The 15,108-nt window shown below is 45.3% G+C and overlaps 1 protein-coding gene across 11 annotated transcripts in view; it reads right to left on the bottom strand.

Moving 5' to 3' along the window:
• LOC102124420 (uncharacterized) overlaps positions 1-15,108 on the bottom strand; it is an 81,109-nt gene extending 66,001 nt beyond the window's left edge. For 3 of the 11 annotated variants that reach the window (XR_012428428.1, XM_074026000.1, XM_074026006.1), the window contains exon 1: positions 14,937-15,108. Coding sequence is in view for 4 of the 11 variants with exons in the window: in XM_074026000.1 (XP_073882101.1) it covers positions 14,937-14,939 (3 nt within the window). In the remaining 7 variants the exon portion in view is untranslated. Of the gene's footprint in view, positions 1-1,534; positions 1,674-9,814; positions 10,019-14,936 lie in introns of all 11 variants that reach the window. The other 8 variants (XM_065535586.2, XM_074025997.1, XM_074026003.1 and 5 more) reach the window with 4 other exon arrangements.

The following is a 15,108-nucleotide window of genomic DNA, read 5'->3' as shown; positions in this document are numbered from 1 at the left end:
ACTCCAGCCTGGGCGACAGAGCGAGACTCCGTCTCAAAAAAAAAGAAAATGCTTATAAAGAAATCATCATAATAATAGAAACCTGCTTGTTGCTCCCCTGCTTGTTACCTCATACCTCAGAAAAAGAAAGAGGAAGCAAAAGTTAAAGGAAAGCAGAAATGAGATCAATAGACAGCCCAGTGCCACACCCTAGGCCTGGTAGTTAAAAATCAACTCCTGGCCAGGTGCAGTGGCTCATGCCTTTAATCCCAGCACTTTGGAAGGCAGCGGCGGGCAGATCACGAGGTCAGGAGATCAAGACCATCCTGGCTAACACAGTGAAACCCCGTCTCTACTAAAAATACAAAAAATTAGCCAGGCGTGGTGGCAGGCACCTGTAGTTCTGTAGTCCCAGCTACTCGGGAGGCTGAGGCAGGAGGATGGTGTGAACCCGGGAGGCAGAGCTTGCAGTGAGCCGAGATTGAGCCACTGCATTCCAGCCTGGGTGACAGAGTGAGACTTTGTCTCAAAAAAAAAAAAAATCACCTCCTGACCTAACCACTTGTATATCTATAGATTCCAGACATTGTATGAGAAAGCATTGTGAAACTCTGTTCTATTCTGCTCTGTCCTGTCACCGATGCATGCAGATCCAGTTACGCACCCTATCCTTGCTTAATCGATCATGATCCTTTCACGTGGACCCCCTTAGAGTTGTAAGCCTTTAAAAGGGGCAGGAATTTCTCTCTCTCGGGGAGCTCGGTTTTTAAGATGCAAGTCTGCCGATGCTTCTGGCCAAATAAAGCCACTTCCTTCTCTAACCTGGTGTCTGAGATGTTATATCTGTGGCCTGTCCTGCTACAATCCAGGAAGAAAAGTGAGCTGCCTAGGCTGTCCCTAATGTCTCTTTGGACTGTGGGTCTGTAGCACCTGTCATAACAGAGTCCTATGAATTAATATGCAGAAAAAAGTTAACGTTAGCAGTCCTGAGGCTCTGTTTCCTTGAAAATGTCTGTTCCCAAAGTCTAATCTTTGATGACATTGTTAGAGAAGGCAGATAACTAGTCAAGAGCAGGAGGGGAAGTCCAGGGGAAAGCCCACACCCCCAGGGACCACCCCAAACAGGCATGCTAGATATAAGCAGAGAAGAGGAGAAATACCTAAGTAGAAAGAAACATCCATTATGATGCCCAGGATTCACTCACTTCACAGTTATCCTGTCAGAATGTAGCTAGATAGATGGTAAGAAGGGCAAAGGGGACACTCCTAAGAAAAGTCTGGCACCCTAAGCACACAAGAGGGCAAACAAGAAACTCCTAAGAGATACCCAGGTGTAAAAAGCATAGATTCAATCACTATACGACCCTCCTGGCATGGCAGGAATGAGCAATGCAGCCACCCACATATCCACTGATGGCTGAATGGATAAACAAAATGTCCTAAGTATATACATACAATGGGATATTATTTATACTTAGAAAGTAACATCTTGGCCAGGCGCTGTGGCTCACGCCTGTAAGTCCAGCACTTTTGGAGGCCGAGGTGGGTCAATTACCTGAGGTTGGAGTTGGAGACCAGTCTGACCAACGTGGAGAAATTTTGTCTCTACTAAAAATACAAAATTAGCCAGGTGTGGTGGCGCATGCCTGTAATCCCAGCTACTCAGGAGGCTGAGGTAGGAGAATTGCTTGAACCTGAAAGGCAGAGATTGCGGTGAGCCAAGATTGCGCCATTGAACTCCAGCCTGCCGTCTCAAAAAAAAAAAAAAAAGAAAATAACATCTTGCTCCATACTGCAATATGCATGCAACCTCACCTCAGGATAATTGCAATAAGCAAAATACAATAGAATTCACCTTACAGAACTTATGTAGATCTGTCAAACTATCTCAACTGTACATGTAAAATTCCTTAAGCTGATAAGTTTTAAGTTTTGTTTTACAATAAGTAATGATAATAAATCATGGTAGCAGCCAGGTGTGGTGACTCATGCCTACAATTCCAGTACTTTGGGAGGCCAAGGCAGGTGTAATTATGGAGGTTAGCAGTTTGAGATCTGCCTGGCCAAAATGATGGAACTCCATCTCTACGAAAAATACAAAAATCAGCCAGGCCCAACAGCATGGTACTGGTACCGAAACAGAGATATAGACCAATGGAACAGAACAGAGCCCTCAGAAATAATACCACACATCTACAACCATCTGATCTTTGACAAACCTGACAAAAACAAGGAATGGGGAAAGGATTCCCTATTTCATAAATGGGGCTGGGAAAACTGGCCAGCCATCTGTAGAAAGCTGAAACTGGATCCCTTCCTTACACCTTATACAAAAATTAATTCCTGATGGATTAAAGACTTAAATGTCAGACCTAAAACCCTAAAAACCCTAGAAGAAAACCTAGGCAATACCATTCAGGACATAGGCATGGGCAAGGACTTCATGACTAAAACACCAAAGCAATGGCAACAAAAGCCAAAATTGACAAATAGGATCTAATTAAACTAGAGAGCTTCTGCACAGCAAAAGAAACTACCATCAGGCCGGGCGCGGTGGCCCAAGCCTGTAATCCCAGCACTTTGGGAGGCCGAGACGGGCGGATCACGAGGTCAGGAGATCGAGACCATCCTGGCTAACACGGTGAAACCCCGTTTCTATTAAGAAATACAAAAAACTAGCCGGGCGAGGTGGCGGGCGCCTGTAGTCCCAGCTACTCGGGAGGCTGAGGCCGGAGAATGGCGTGAACCCGGGAGGCGGAGCTTGCAGTGAGCTGAGATCCGGCCACTGCACTCCAGCCTGGGCGGCAGAGCGAGACTCCGTCTCAAAAAAAAAAAAAAAAAAAAAGAAACTACCATCAGAGTGAACAGGCAACCTACAGAATGGGAGAAAGTTTCTGCAATATACCCATCTGACAAAGGGCTAATATTCAGAATCTACAAAGAACTCAAACAAATTTACAAGAAAAAATGAAACAACCCCATTAAAAAGTAGGCAAAGGATATGAACAGACACTTCTCAAAAGAAGACATTTATGCAGCCAACAGACACATGAAAAAATGCTCATCATCACTGGCCATCAGAGAAATGCAAATCAAAACCACAATGAGATACCATCTCATACCAGTTAGAAAGGTGATAATTAAAAAGTCAGGAAACAATAGGTGCTGGAGAGGATGTGGAGAAATAGGAACACTTTTACACTGTTGGTGGGACTGTAAACTAGTCCAACCATTGTGGAAGACAGTGTAGCGATTCCTCAAGGATCTAGAACCAGAAATACCATTTGACCTAGCCATCCCATTACTGGGTATATACCCAAAGGATTACAAATCATGCTACTATAAAGACACATGCACACGTATGTTTATTGCGGCACTATTCACAATAGCAAAGACTTGGAACCAACCCAAATGTCCATCAATGATAGACTGGATAAAGAAAATGTGGCACATACACACCATGGAATACTATGCAGCCATAAAAAAGGATGATTTCGTGTCCTTTGCAGGGACATGGATGCAGCTGGAAACCATCATTCTCAGCAAACTATCACAAGAACAGAAAACCAAACACCGCATGTTTTCACTCATAGGTGGGAACTGAACAATGAGACCCCTTGGACACAGGGCAGGGAATATCACACACTGGGGCCTGTCAGAGGGTGGAGGGCTAGGGGAGGGATAGCATTAGGAGAAATACCTAATGTAAATGATGACGTGATGGGGGCAACAAACCAACATGGCACATTTTATACCTATGTATCAAACATGCACATTGTGTACATGTACCCTAGAACTTAAAAGTATAATTAAAAAACAAAACAAACAAAAAGAAAAAAACAAAGTAAAAGTGTTTGTTTTGGAAATGACTTTGTTAACAGAATAAAAAGACAAGTGACAGACTGGAACAAAATCTTTGTAGAACACCTATCTGATGAAGGACTGGTATCCAAAAGGTAATGAAGAACTCCTAAAATTCTACAAGAAAAAAACCCAACCAATCAAAAAAGAAGCAAAAAGCCAGGCACAGTGGCTCATGCCTGTAATCCCAGCACTTTGGGAGGCTGAGGCGGGTGGATCACTGAGGTCAGGAGTTTGAGACCAGCCTAACATGGTGAAACCCAGTCTCAACTCAAAATACAAAAATTAGCTAGGCCTGGTGGCGGGAGCCTGTAATCCCACCTACTCAGGAGGCTAAGGCAGAAGAATCGCTTGAACCCAGGAGGCAGATGTTGTAGTGAGCCGAGATTACACCACTGCACTCCAGCCTGGGCGACAGAGCCAGACTCCATCTCCAAAAAAAAAAAAAAAAAAAAAAAGCAAGATCTTTCCAAGTATACCTCCCCGCAAAAACTGTAATTATGGCAAACAAACATATGACAGGATGCTTTACATTACATGTCATTTAAGAGCAAAATGGAAACAGGCCAGGCGCAGTGGCTCACGCCTGTAATACGACACATTGGGAAGCCAAGGCGGGTGGATAACCTGAGGTCAGGAGTTTGAGACCCGCCTGGCCAACATGGTAAAACCTCATCTCTACTAATAATACAAAAATTGGCCAGGTGAGGCAGTGCACACCTGTTAATCCCAGATACTCTAGAGGCTGAGTCAGGAGAATCACTTGAACCCAGGAGGTAGAGGCTGCAGTGAGCTGAGATTACTCCATTGCATTCCAGCCTGGGCAACAAGAGTGAAACTGCGTCTCCAAAAAAAAAAAAAAAGAAAGAAAAGAAAAAAAGAAAACAATGAGGCAGCAGCAAATACCTGGTGGAGGAGCTAAAATACAAAACACTGACACTTGCTAATGCCAATGACAGTGAACTCTCATTCACTACCGATGTGAATGGAAACTTCTACAGCCAATTTGGAAGACAGTCTGCGGAGCTCTGAAAAAAATAAGCATGGTGTCCTACTGATTCAGTAGTCTCATTCCTACAATACTGACCCAAATGAACTGAAAACTGATGTCCACACAAAAGTCCTCCCACAAACATTTTTAGCAGCCTTACTCATGACTGCCAAAAACTAGACTCAATCAAGGTGAGTCTTTAAAAAAAAAAAAAAAAAGACAAGGTCTCACACTGTATCTACCAGGCTGGTCTCTAACTTCTGGCCTCAAGCAATCTTCTCACCTCAGTCTCCTGCATGCTGGGAACTCAGGGATGAGGCATCATACCAGGCTCAAGATGAGCCTTTCAATAGGTGAATAAAGAAACAAACTATGGGCCGGGCACGGTGGCTCAAGCCTGTAATCCCAGCACTTTGGGAGGCCGAGACGGGCGGATCACGAGGTTAGGAGATCGAGACCATCCTGGCTAACACGGTGAAACCCTGTCTCTACCAAAAAAAAAAAATACAAAAAACTAGCCAGGTGAGGTGGCGGGCGCCTGCAGTCCCAGCTACTCGGGAGGCTGAGGCAGGAGAATGGAGTAAACCTGGGAGGCAGAGCTTGCAGTGAGCTGAGATCCCGCTACTGCACTCCAGCCTGGGCGACAGAGAGAGACTCTGCCTCAAAAAAAAAAAAAAAAAGAAAAGAAAAAGAAACAAACTATGGTAACACCCATCCAGTGTTAATGCTACTCAGTGGTGAAAGAAATGAGTGGCCGGACATGGTGGCTCACAAGTGGAATCCCAGCACTTTGGGAAGCTGAGGTGGGAGGATCACCTGAGCTGGGGTGTTTGAGACCCTGTCTCTAACAAAACAAAAACAAAAACAAAATTTTTTTTTTTATTGAGACAGAGTCTCGCTGTGTCGCCCAGGCTAGAGTGCAGTGGCGCAATCTCGGCTCACTGCAAGCTCTGCCTCCTGGGTTCACGCCATTTAAAAACAAAATTTTTTTAGATAAATAAACAAAAATAAAAAATACACGAGTTGTCAAGCAACAAAGCTTTCAAGAGACCTTCAACGCATATTTTTACATGAAGGAAGCAAGTCTGAAATGGCCCCTTACAGCATCATTCCAAATATGTGATATTCTGGAAAATGCAAAACTCTAGAGGCAGGAACATCATCATTTGTTGCCAGGGATAAACAGGGATGGCAAAAGAGTGAGGGGAAAGCCATGATTAGGAGGAGCACAGGGGATTTTGAGGTCTGTGAAATGCTTCTGTATAAGACTGTGGGCCGGGCGCGGTGGCTCAAGCCTGTAATCCCAGCACTTTGGGAGGCCGAGGCGGGTGGATCACGAGGTCAGGAGATCGAGACTATCCTGGCTAACATGGTGAAACCCCGTCTCTACTAAAAATACAAAAAACTAGCCGGGCGTGGTGGCGGGCGCCTGTAGTCTCAGCTACTTGGGAGGCTGAGGCGGGAGAATGGCGTGAACCCGGGAGGCGGAGCTTGCAGTGAGCCGAGATCACGCCACTGCACTTCAGCCTGGGAGACACAGCGAGACTCCGTCTCAAAAAAAAAAAAAAAAAAAAAGACTGTGATGGTGGATACATGACACATGCAGTTGTCTTAAACCACAGAACAAAAGAGTGAAGTTTAATGTAAAAGATGAACTTTAGGTAATAATAGCATTGGCTTCTTCAATTTTCGTCATGTTCACATGTAGTATATTCTTGCATCAACTGTAGGATACACCACACACAGTCAATATGGTTTCTTTGGTTTAAAACTTTTTTTTTTTTTTTGAAACAGGGTCTTGCTATGTTGCCGAGGCTGGCCTCCAACTCCTGAGTCCAAGCCATCCTCCCGTTTCAGCTTCTCTAAGTGGTAGGATTACAGCACCTGGCCAGTTAAGATGTTTAAAATAGGGGGAACTATGAGCTTGGAAGAAAAATGCGGGAACTCTGTGGATTATCTGCTCAATGTTTTGGGTAAACAACCACTGTTCTAAATCATAAAATCAACTAAATAAGAAAGTGAATTAACTATCATTCCATGTAAGGTTCACAACTGAGTTTAAATAAAACCCAATATAAAATACGACATATTGGCCGGGTGCAGTGGCTCATGCCTGTAATTCCAGCACTTTGGGAGGCCGAGGCAGGCGGATCACAAGGTCAGGAGATCGAGACCATCCTGGCTAACACGGTGAAACCCCGTCTCTACTAAAAATACAAAATATTAGCCGGGCGAGGTGGCGGGCGCCTGTAGTCCCAGCCTCTCGGGAGGCTGAGGCAGGAGAATGGCGTGAACCCGAGAGGTGGAGCTTGCAGTGAGCCAAGATCTCGCCACTGCACTCCAGCCTGGGCGACAAAGCGAGACTCCGTCTCAAAAAAAAGAAAAAAAAAAAAAAATCACATATTGGCATATTGGTTATCATTTGCATAAAAAAAGTACAAAAATAAAATATACTGATATGGTTGGGTACCCAGGTTGGGGAAGCATAAAGAAAAGTAGGGCAGTTGTCTTATCATTCACAGTACTGGCTCCATCAATATTTGGATTAATTGTGCAATTTTTTAATGTATTTTGTGCGTATGTAATACTTTTAGTTTCTGGAATGCATACCCTATACAGAAATAAATCTCAGTGAATTCTAATTATCTGCAACAACAGCATAACATATTGAAACTAATTTTTTTGTTTGTTTTCTTTTCTTTTTTCTTGAAACACGGTCTCATTCTGTTACCCAGGCTGGAGTGTAGTGGTGCAATCATAGCTCACTGCAGCCTCGAACTCCTAGGCTCAACAGTTCTTTCCACCTCAGTGTCCTGAGTAGCTGGGACTACAGGCACACATCACCATGACCAGGTAAGTTTTTGTATAGACAAGGTTTGCCATGTTGCCCAGCCTGGACTAATTTCTTCCTTTCTTTCTTTTTTTTTGAGACAAAGTTTCACTCTTGTTGCTGGAGTGCAATGGCACGATCTTGGGATCTTGGCTCACCGCAACCTCTGCCTCCCAGGTTCAAGTGATTCTCCTGCCTCAGCCTCCTGAATACCTGGGATTACAGGCCTGTGCCACCACGCCTGGCTAATTTTGTGTTTTTAGTAGAGATGGGGTTCCTCCATGTTCATCAGGGTGATCTCGAACTCCTGAATTAGGCTATCTGCATGCATTGGCCTCCCAAAGTGTTGGGATTACAGGCATGAGCCACCACGCCGGGCCACTAACTTCTATTAAAACTAATTTTCTTGAAGTCCAAAAAAGTCTCAAGAAGGATAAAAAATGATTATTATGCAAAAAGTTTACACTGAAAAACATCAATATAAAAGGCAATAATGGAAAAAATGCCACGTGTCCTTAAAAGGAGATTAAGTATCACTATGATGTAACCTCTCTGAAATATGCCTACAGTTATATTTTATTTTATGAAATGTACAAGGCAGTTTGTTTCTTTCACTAAAATTAAGAAAAAAGTACTTCTAAAAACTGAAATAGAAGACAATGACTAAAAATAGCCAAGATCCTCTATAGAATATGGTTGGGGGGTGTTATGGTGTGAATATTTGCACCACTCCAAAAAAATCATACATTAATAACCTACCCCCAATATAGTATTAGAAGTTGACATCTCTGGGAAGTAATTAGGATTAGATGAGAACATAGGAGTAAATCCTTTCTGAATGAGATTAGTACTCTTACAAGAAGACACAGGAGAGCCGGCTCCCTCTCTTTTCTGTCAGGTGAAGAAACCACAAGATGACCATTTGCAAACCAAGAAGCAGGCCCTTACCAGATACTAGATCTGCCAGCTCCCTGAACGTGGACTTCACAACCTCAAGAACTGCCAGAAATAAATGTCTATTCTTTAAGTCACCCAGTCTATGGTAATTTGATACAGCAGCCCAACATGACTAAGACAGAGAGGCACTATCCCTACTACACACCGCAGCTTTGAACTCTAAACTAATTAACAGAAAATGGTATTATCAGAGATGGAAAGATAGGCCAAGGCCGGGCGCGGTGGCTCAAGCCTGTAATCCCAGCACTTTGGGAGGCCGAGATGGGCGGATCACGAGGTCAGGAGATCGAGACCATCCTGGCGAACACGGTGAAACCCCGTCTCTACTAAAAAGTACAAAAAAAAAAACTAGCCGGGCGAGGTGGCGGGCGCCTATAGTCCCAGCTACTCGGGAGGCTGAGGCAGGAGAATGGCGTAAACCCGGGAGGCGGAGCTTGCAGTGAGCTGAGATCCGGCCACTGCACTCCCGCCTGGGCGACAGAGTGAGACTCTGTCTCAAAAAAAAAAAAAAAAAAAAGAAAGATAGGCCAATGGAGAACAGCAAATTGTGAAAGTAGGGCACCTATGTTTTTTTGGGTTTTTTTTTGAGACAGAGTTTTGCTCTTGTTGCCCTGGCTAGAATCTCGGCAATCTCGGCAATCTCGGCTCACTGCAACCTCCACCTCCCAGGTTCAAGTGATTCTCCTGCCTCAGCCTCCCGAGTAGCTGGGATTACAGCCATGCACCACCATGCTTGGCTAATTTTGAATTTTAATAGTGATGGAGTTTCACCATATTGGTCAGGCTTGTCTCAAACTCCTGACCTCAGGTGATCTGCCAATCTCAGCCTCCCAAAGTGCTGGTATCACAGGCATGAGCCACCACACCCAGTCTGGGCATCTATTTAAGGTAATGTGAAACTATGACAAACCAGGTATTGCCAGCCAATGATATAAGTGGTGAACACTTAACAGAAAAAGCAGGGACAAATGGTTCTCTACCAGAGGATAATCAATCTACTACTCATCATCTCCATATACAGTAATTTAATTCATTCTAGAGCTGCCGGTTATAGTGAGTTCTTATAATCATATGTTACCTTAGCATGCATTTTCTTTATGGATTTCATATCCTCATAACAGAAGAAACCTTTACTCAAACTCAACAGAGTTTCCAGTTCTCCACCTCCTCCCAGTTCCTCCATGTGGTCAACTCACATGTAAGACTTACACAGCTGCATTCTGGTGACCACCTCCCTGTGGGATAGCTAGATACAACCTTGTTGGGGTGGCCTTTCCTTGTCTTTTGGGATATTTCTCTCTTCACAGTTGAGACAATCCAGAGGACAGGAATCATTTCTGCTTTTCCTCAATAGCAACATCCGATTAGCTGACCTGCCATGCGTCTCCAATTAATGGAAACTGAAGTTGGGAGAGAGAAGCAGAGCACCCATGAATTGGGTATCTAGATGAAAAGTATACCAGGCATCTCCTCCACCATTACTCATTCAGCTGCTCCCTTGGGAGGCCCCACTCCCCTAGGCACTGATACCCACTAGACCCTCCAAGAGACACGGCAACTGTGGGGGTCTTGGGTCAGCTACAGGCAGTTCTAAAACTCAAAACCTGGAAAAGATAGAAGGGTGTACTGAAGACATACCACCCTGTAAAGTTTCCAGAAAGGAACCTCATCCCAAAGATATCCTGATAAGGTGTCTGTGTCTCAGAAAGATAACAGGAGGAGAGGCAGAAAGGATTTTTCAGGAAAATGTCTAGTGGTGATTCTCTGCTTTCCTCTCATGTGAAATGTTCAGACATTGATTTTACTGTAAGCCCTTGAAGAGTCAGGCTGTGGTATGAGAGTGGAGGACCTGCATCGCATATATTTGGAAAATGTGAGGTGAAACCAGTCGCCCTGGAAAGTGTGAAAAAATTTAAAGAAGAAGCAATGAGACCAAACTGTGTGTAGTACCCTAGGGTCCTACCTAAGGGCCCTGAAATCAAATTTAAATACAATTCTTGGAAATTACTAATTTATAGGGAAATAAAATTTATGCTTAATCAGGCACAATTTACCAATTACCTTGTAACTACATACGTAGAAATTTTCTACCTATATAGGCTGTGTGAACAAGTAAATCAGGCCGGGTGCAGTGGTTCACACCCATAATCCCACCACTTTGGGAGGCCAAGGTGGGCGGACCACTTGCGGACGGGAGTTTGAGACTAGCCTGGCCAACGTGGTAAAACCCCATCTTTACTAAAAATACAAAAATTAGCTGAGTGTGGGGGCACATGCATGTAATCCCAGTTACTTGGGAGGCTGAGGCAGGAGAATTACTTGAACCCAGGAGGTGGAGGCTGTAGTGAGTGAGCTATCGTGCCACTGCACTCCAGCCTGGCCGACAGAGTGAGGCCTTGTCTCAAAACAAACAAACAACAAAAACAACAAAGTAATTCCAAAATTTAAGCTGACAGATCTCTCAATTATCTTGAAGCAATGTGATAATGGGGTTGAGTCACATGACACACAACTTTCACATAGACAGCTGGAACTCTTGTTTCCCTGATTACAGATTCACCTTCTTTCTTACCTATAGTGTTTTGTAAAATGTTGTAAATGACTGAAGGGAAACAGGAAAGACCCTTTCCCTCTTCACTTTTTTTTTTTTAATTTAATATGATTTTTCACAATTGAGATAGGGTCTCGCTATGTTGCCCAGGCTGGTCTTGAACTCCTGAGATCAAGCCATCCACTTGCCTTGGCCGCCCAAAGTGCTGGGGTTCTGGGTGTGAGCCATCCCGCCAGGGCCCTCTTCACTACTGATCTCTGTAGTAGACTAACTTCCCTCTTTACTTCCTCACACAAAGACTTCATGTCAGGGCCGGGCGCGGTGGCTCACGCCTGTAATCCCAGCACTTTGGGAGGCCGAGGCGGGCGGATCACAAGGTCAGGAGATCGAGACCACGGTGAAACCCCATCTCTACTAAAAATACAAAAAATTAGCCGGGCGCGGTTGTGGGCGCCTGTAGTCCCAGCTACTCGGGAGGCTGAGGCAGGAGAATGGCGTGAACCCGGGAGGCGGAGCTTGCAGTGAGCCGAGATCGCGCCACTGCACTCCAGCCTGGGCGACAGAGCGAGACTCCGTCTCAAAAAAAAAAAAAAAAAAGACTTCATGTCTATCACATTGTCTTCAGCTGGAATGTTAAATTCACTCTTTTAAATTGAAAAGGAAATAAAAACCAGCCAGAAAGAAAAGAATACAAGCTCTGGGGGGAAAAAAAGCAAACCCTAACGAATTGAGATGTTAGCCAGGTGCAGTGGCTGACATCTGTAATCCCAGCACACTCCTGGAGGCCAAGGAAGCCAGGAGCCAGAGACCAGCCTGGGCAACATAACGAGACCTAACCCCTGCAAAAAATAAAAAATTAGCCAGGTGTGGTGGTGGGCAACTGTAGTCTCAGCTACTTGGGAGGCTGAGATGCTTGAGCCAGTGAGGTCAAGCCTGCAGTAAGCCATGATTGCACCACCGCTCCAGCCTGGGTCACAGAGCAAGGCATTGTCTCCAGAAAAAACTGTTGTATCTCATACATCAGCCTTCTGTGGAAAACGTAATCCTGTTGTATTTATTTGTCTTTTGCCTATGTAAGTGTTAGGGAAACAGGTGCCTAGGGGAGCCAGAGTAACACCAATTCAAGTTCAGCTCCACCTTGAGACTAACAAGAAACACTCCTTGCCAGTCACAACCCATGATCATCATATGTTTCCCATGAAGAAAACAGCCTACAGATGCCTGCAAGTATCCTTACACTCCCACAACAACAGAACGTCCTGATGTCCCAACACCCATAACAACATATGCTTTCAAGATAATTACAGTTGTTTTAATGCACTTGTATGCTAAAATGTAAAGGATAGTTTTCTTTAACTCAACAGAGTAATAAATTGTGTGACGCTGTCAGCCCACATGCAGGTAGGCACAGGTATTCTTTACATAGACAAGATCGCTATATAAGAAAAACTTAAAGACAGTACGTTCCTCCACTTGCTGTATGAGGATGCCTTACTCTGAAACAGAGAAGCTTTTTCTTTCTTTTTCCTTTTCTCTCCTTTTTTTTTTTTTTTTTTTTTAAATAGAGACAGGGTCTTGCTGTGTTAGCCAGGTTGGTCTTGAACTCTTTTTTGTTTGTTTTGTTTTTGCTTTTTGAGATGGGGTCTCACTCTGTTACCCACACTGGAGTGCAGTGGCGCATCCTCGGCTGGGCTGCAACCTTTGCTTCCGGGGTTCAAGTGATTCTCTCACCTCAGCCTCCCGACTACCTGGGCAGTACAGGTGCAAGTCACCACATCCAGTTAATTTTTGTTAGTTTTGGAAGAGATGGGGTTTATTGGGGCTATATTGCCCAGGCTGGTCTCGAACTCCTGAACTCAAGTGATCCTCCCACCTTGGCCTCCCAAAGTGCTTGGATTACAGGCCTAAGCCATCATGCTGGCCCAGAGTAGCTTTCAATAAACTCTCTTCTCACTACACTGTGTGACTCGTCTTGAATTCCTTCCTGTGTAAGATTCGAGAACTCTCCTGGGGTCTGATCAGGACCTCATTTTCCGGTAATACAAGCAAGAACTTAACTTCCAATTTTGGAGTACTGAGTCCATTTCTCTGGAGTCTTTTTCCTAAATGGGCCATTGCTATCTTTTTGCTTGAATAAACTCTTCCAATTGAAATCTGAAGCTTTCGATTATTTTGGAGTGACAAGTCCAAATAAGGCAACTGCATCTCTGCAACCAATCAAGCATTTATCTGGTTTGTCTCCTCATGTAACTTATAACAGCCTACCCCTAAACTGGTAAACTAAAAATAAAAACATCTGGCCTGGCAAGATGGCTCACATCTTTAATCCCAGCACTTTGGGAGGCCAAGGTGGGTGGATCACTTGAGGTCAGGAGTTCGAGAACAGCCTGGCCAACATGGTGAAACCCCATCTCTACTAAAAATACAAAAATTAGGAGGGTGTAGCGGTGCATGCCTGTAATACCAGCTACTCGGGAGGCTGAGGCAGCAGAATCGCTTGAATCCGGAAGGCGGAGGTTGCAGTGAGCCGAGATAGAGCCATTGCACTCCAGTCTGGGTGACAGGAGGCTCTGTCTCAAACCAAAACCAAAACAAAAACAAAGTACCTTCCCAGCTAAGTGAAGTGACCGGCTCTTGGCCAAGGGGGCCCCCGAAAAACCCTGAAAATTGAGTTCTTCTGTATGACAAGATGGGAAGTGAGACGGTCTCCTTATACCCTCTCCCTTTAGGAGTTTAGAAATGCAGCAGCTTAATGCACATTCATGTAAAAATAGGTATCATCAGAATGGAAAAACGAACTCCATGGGGCAATAACATACCACATTACAAACAAGATCTAAGGCCACGTAAGGCAAAGGTAAAGTCACGCCTTAGAATTCATAAAATCTAGAGAAACAGGTCTGTTTTTTGGCTGGGATAGAATCAAGTGGCAGATAACAGATCCTCTTCCTTCAGCATTCCTTCCTACCTCCTCCAAACTTTAGACAAAGCTTCACACTCTCAACCAGCTGCCACCTACAGAATCCCTCAACCACCTGTGCCTTCTAACCCCCCTTCCACAGGTTCCACCCTTTCTACCAAAGGAATTTACATCTTTCAGGCACTGATTCATTGTTTTCCCTACAATTCCTGTCTCTCTGAAATGAATAAAACCAAACTGTCTTGAGCCGCCTCGGGACCACTTACTCCAGGCTTCTCGGGGTTGTGTTTCCCTCGGCCAAGGTCTCTCCTATTCGGCTCCAAATAAACTTCTTTATTTTACATAGTCTGGCTTTTTCCGCTGACAAACCACAAGCCAGGACTGGATGTTTCTCATTCGTGAATCGCTGTTTGCTCAAACGAACTCTTTAATTGTTAACGTACCTCAGTTTAATTTTTAACAGGAGAAAGTGGGGGCTGGGGCCCCACAGACCGCTGCTCCTCCCACGCACGAACCCTACACCCGAGTCAGGATTCCACCCATAACCCTCACGTTGCTTCCGCTCAATCTGGGGAGACGTCGGGCTGCGAGCGCGGAACTGCCCAGAGAAGGCTCCGGGGCCGTGGTCGCAGTCGCCGCGCAGGGACGGGACAGGACGCCCGGGGTCCCAGCTGCCGGCCCAGCCCCGTCCAGCGGCCGAGGGGACCGAGGGCCAAACTGCTCAAGGAGGACTCGGTCCCAGACCCCGGAGTCGCCCACAGGGAGGCCCGGGTCCCGCCACAGCCTGTTCCCGCCTGTTCCAGGCAGCCCCTCCCCCGTCTCACGACACCCGGCCCCGCACACGCACCATTTCCTGGCTTTCAGATGTCCCGGCGTCCTCTGGACAGCTCCTGTGACTAGAGCAGGGAATAGCACAGATGACTGAGCGACAGAAACCTGGGTACAGGCACCAGGTCCCTCTCCGGCTGGACAGACCGGACGGATCCCAACCGCCGCCCGCACAGCGACAAACGTGTGGG

This window comes from Macaca fascicularis, chromosome 19 (genome assembly GCF_037993035.2).
Source record: "Macaca fascicularis isolate 582-1 chromosome 19, T2T-MFA8v1.1".
NCBI classification, from domain to species: Eukaryota; Metazoa; Chordata; class Mammalia; order Primates; family Cercopithecidae; genus Macaca; species Macaca fascicularis.
This window is presented reverse-complemented; position numbering and strand designations above follow the sequence as displayed.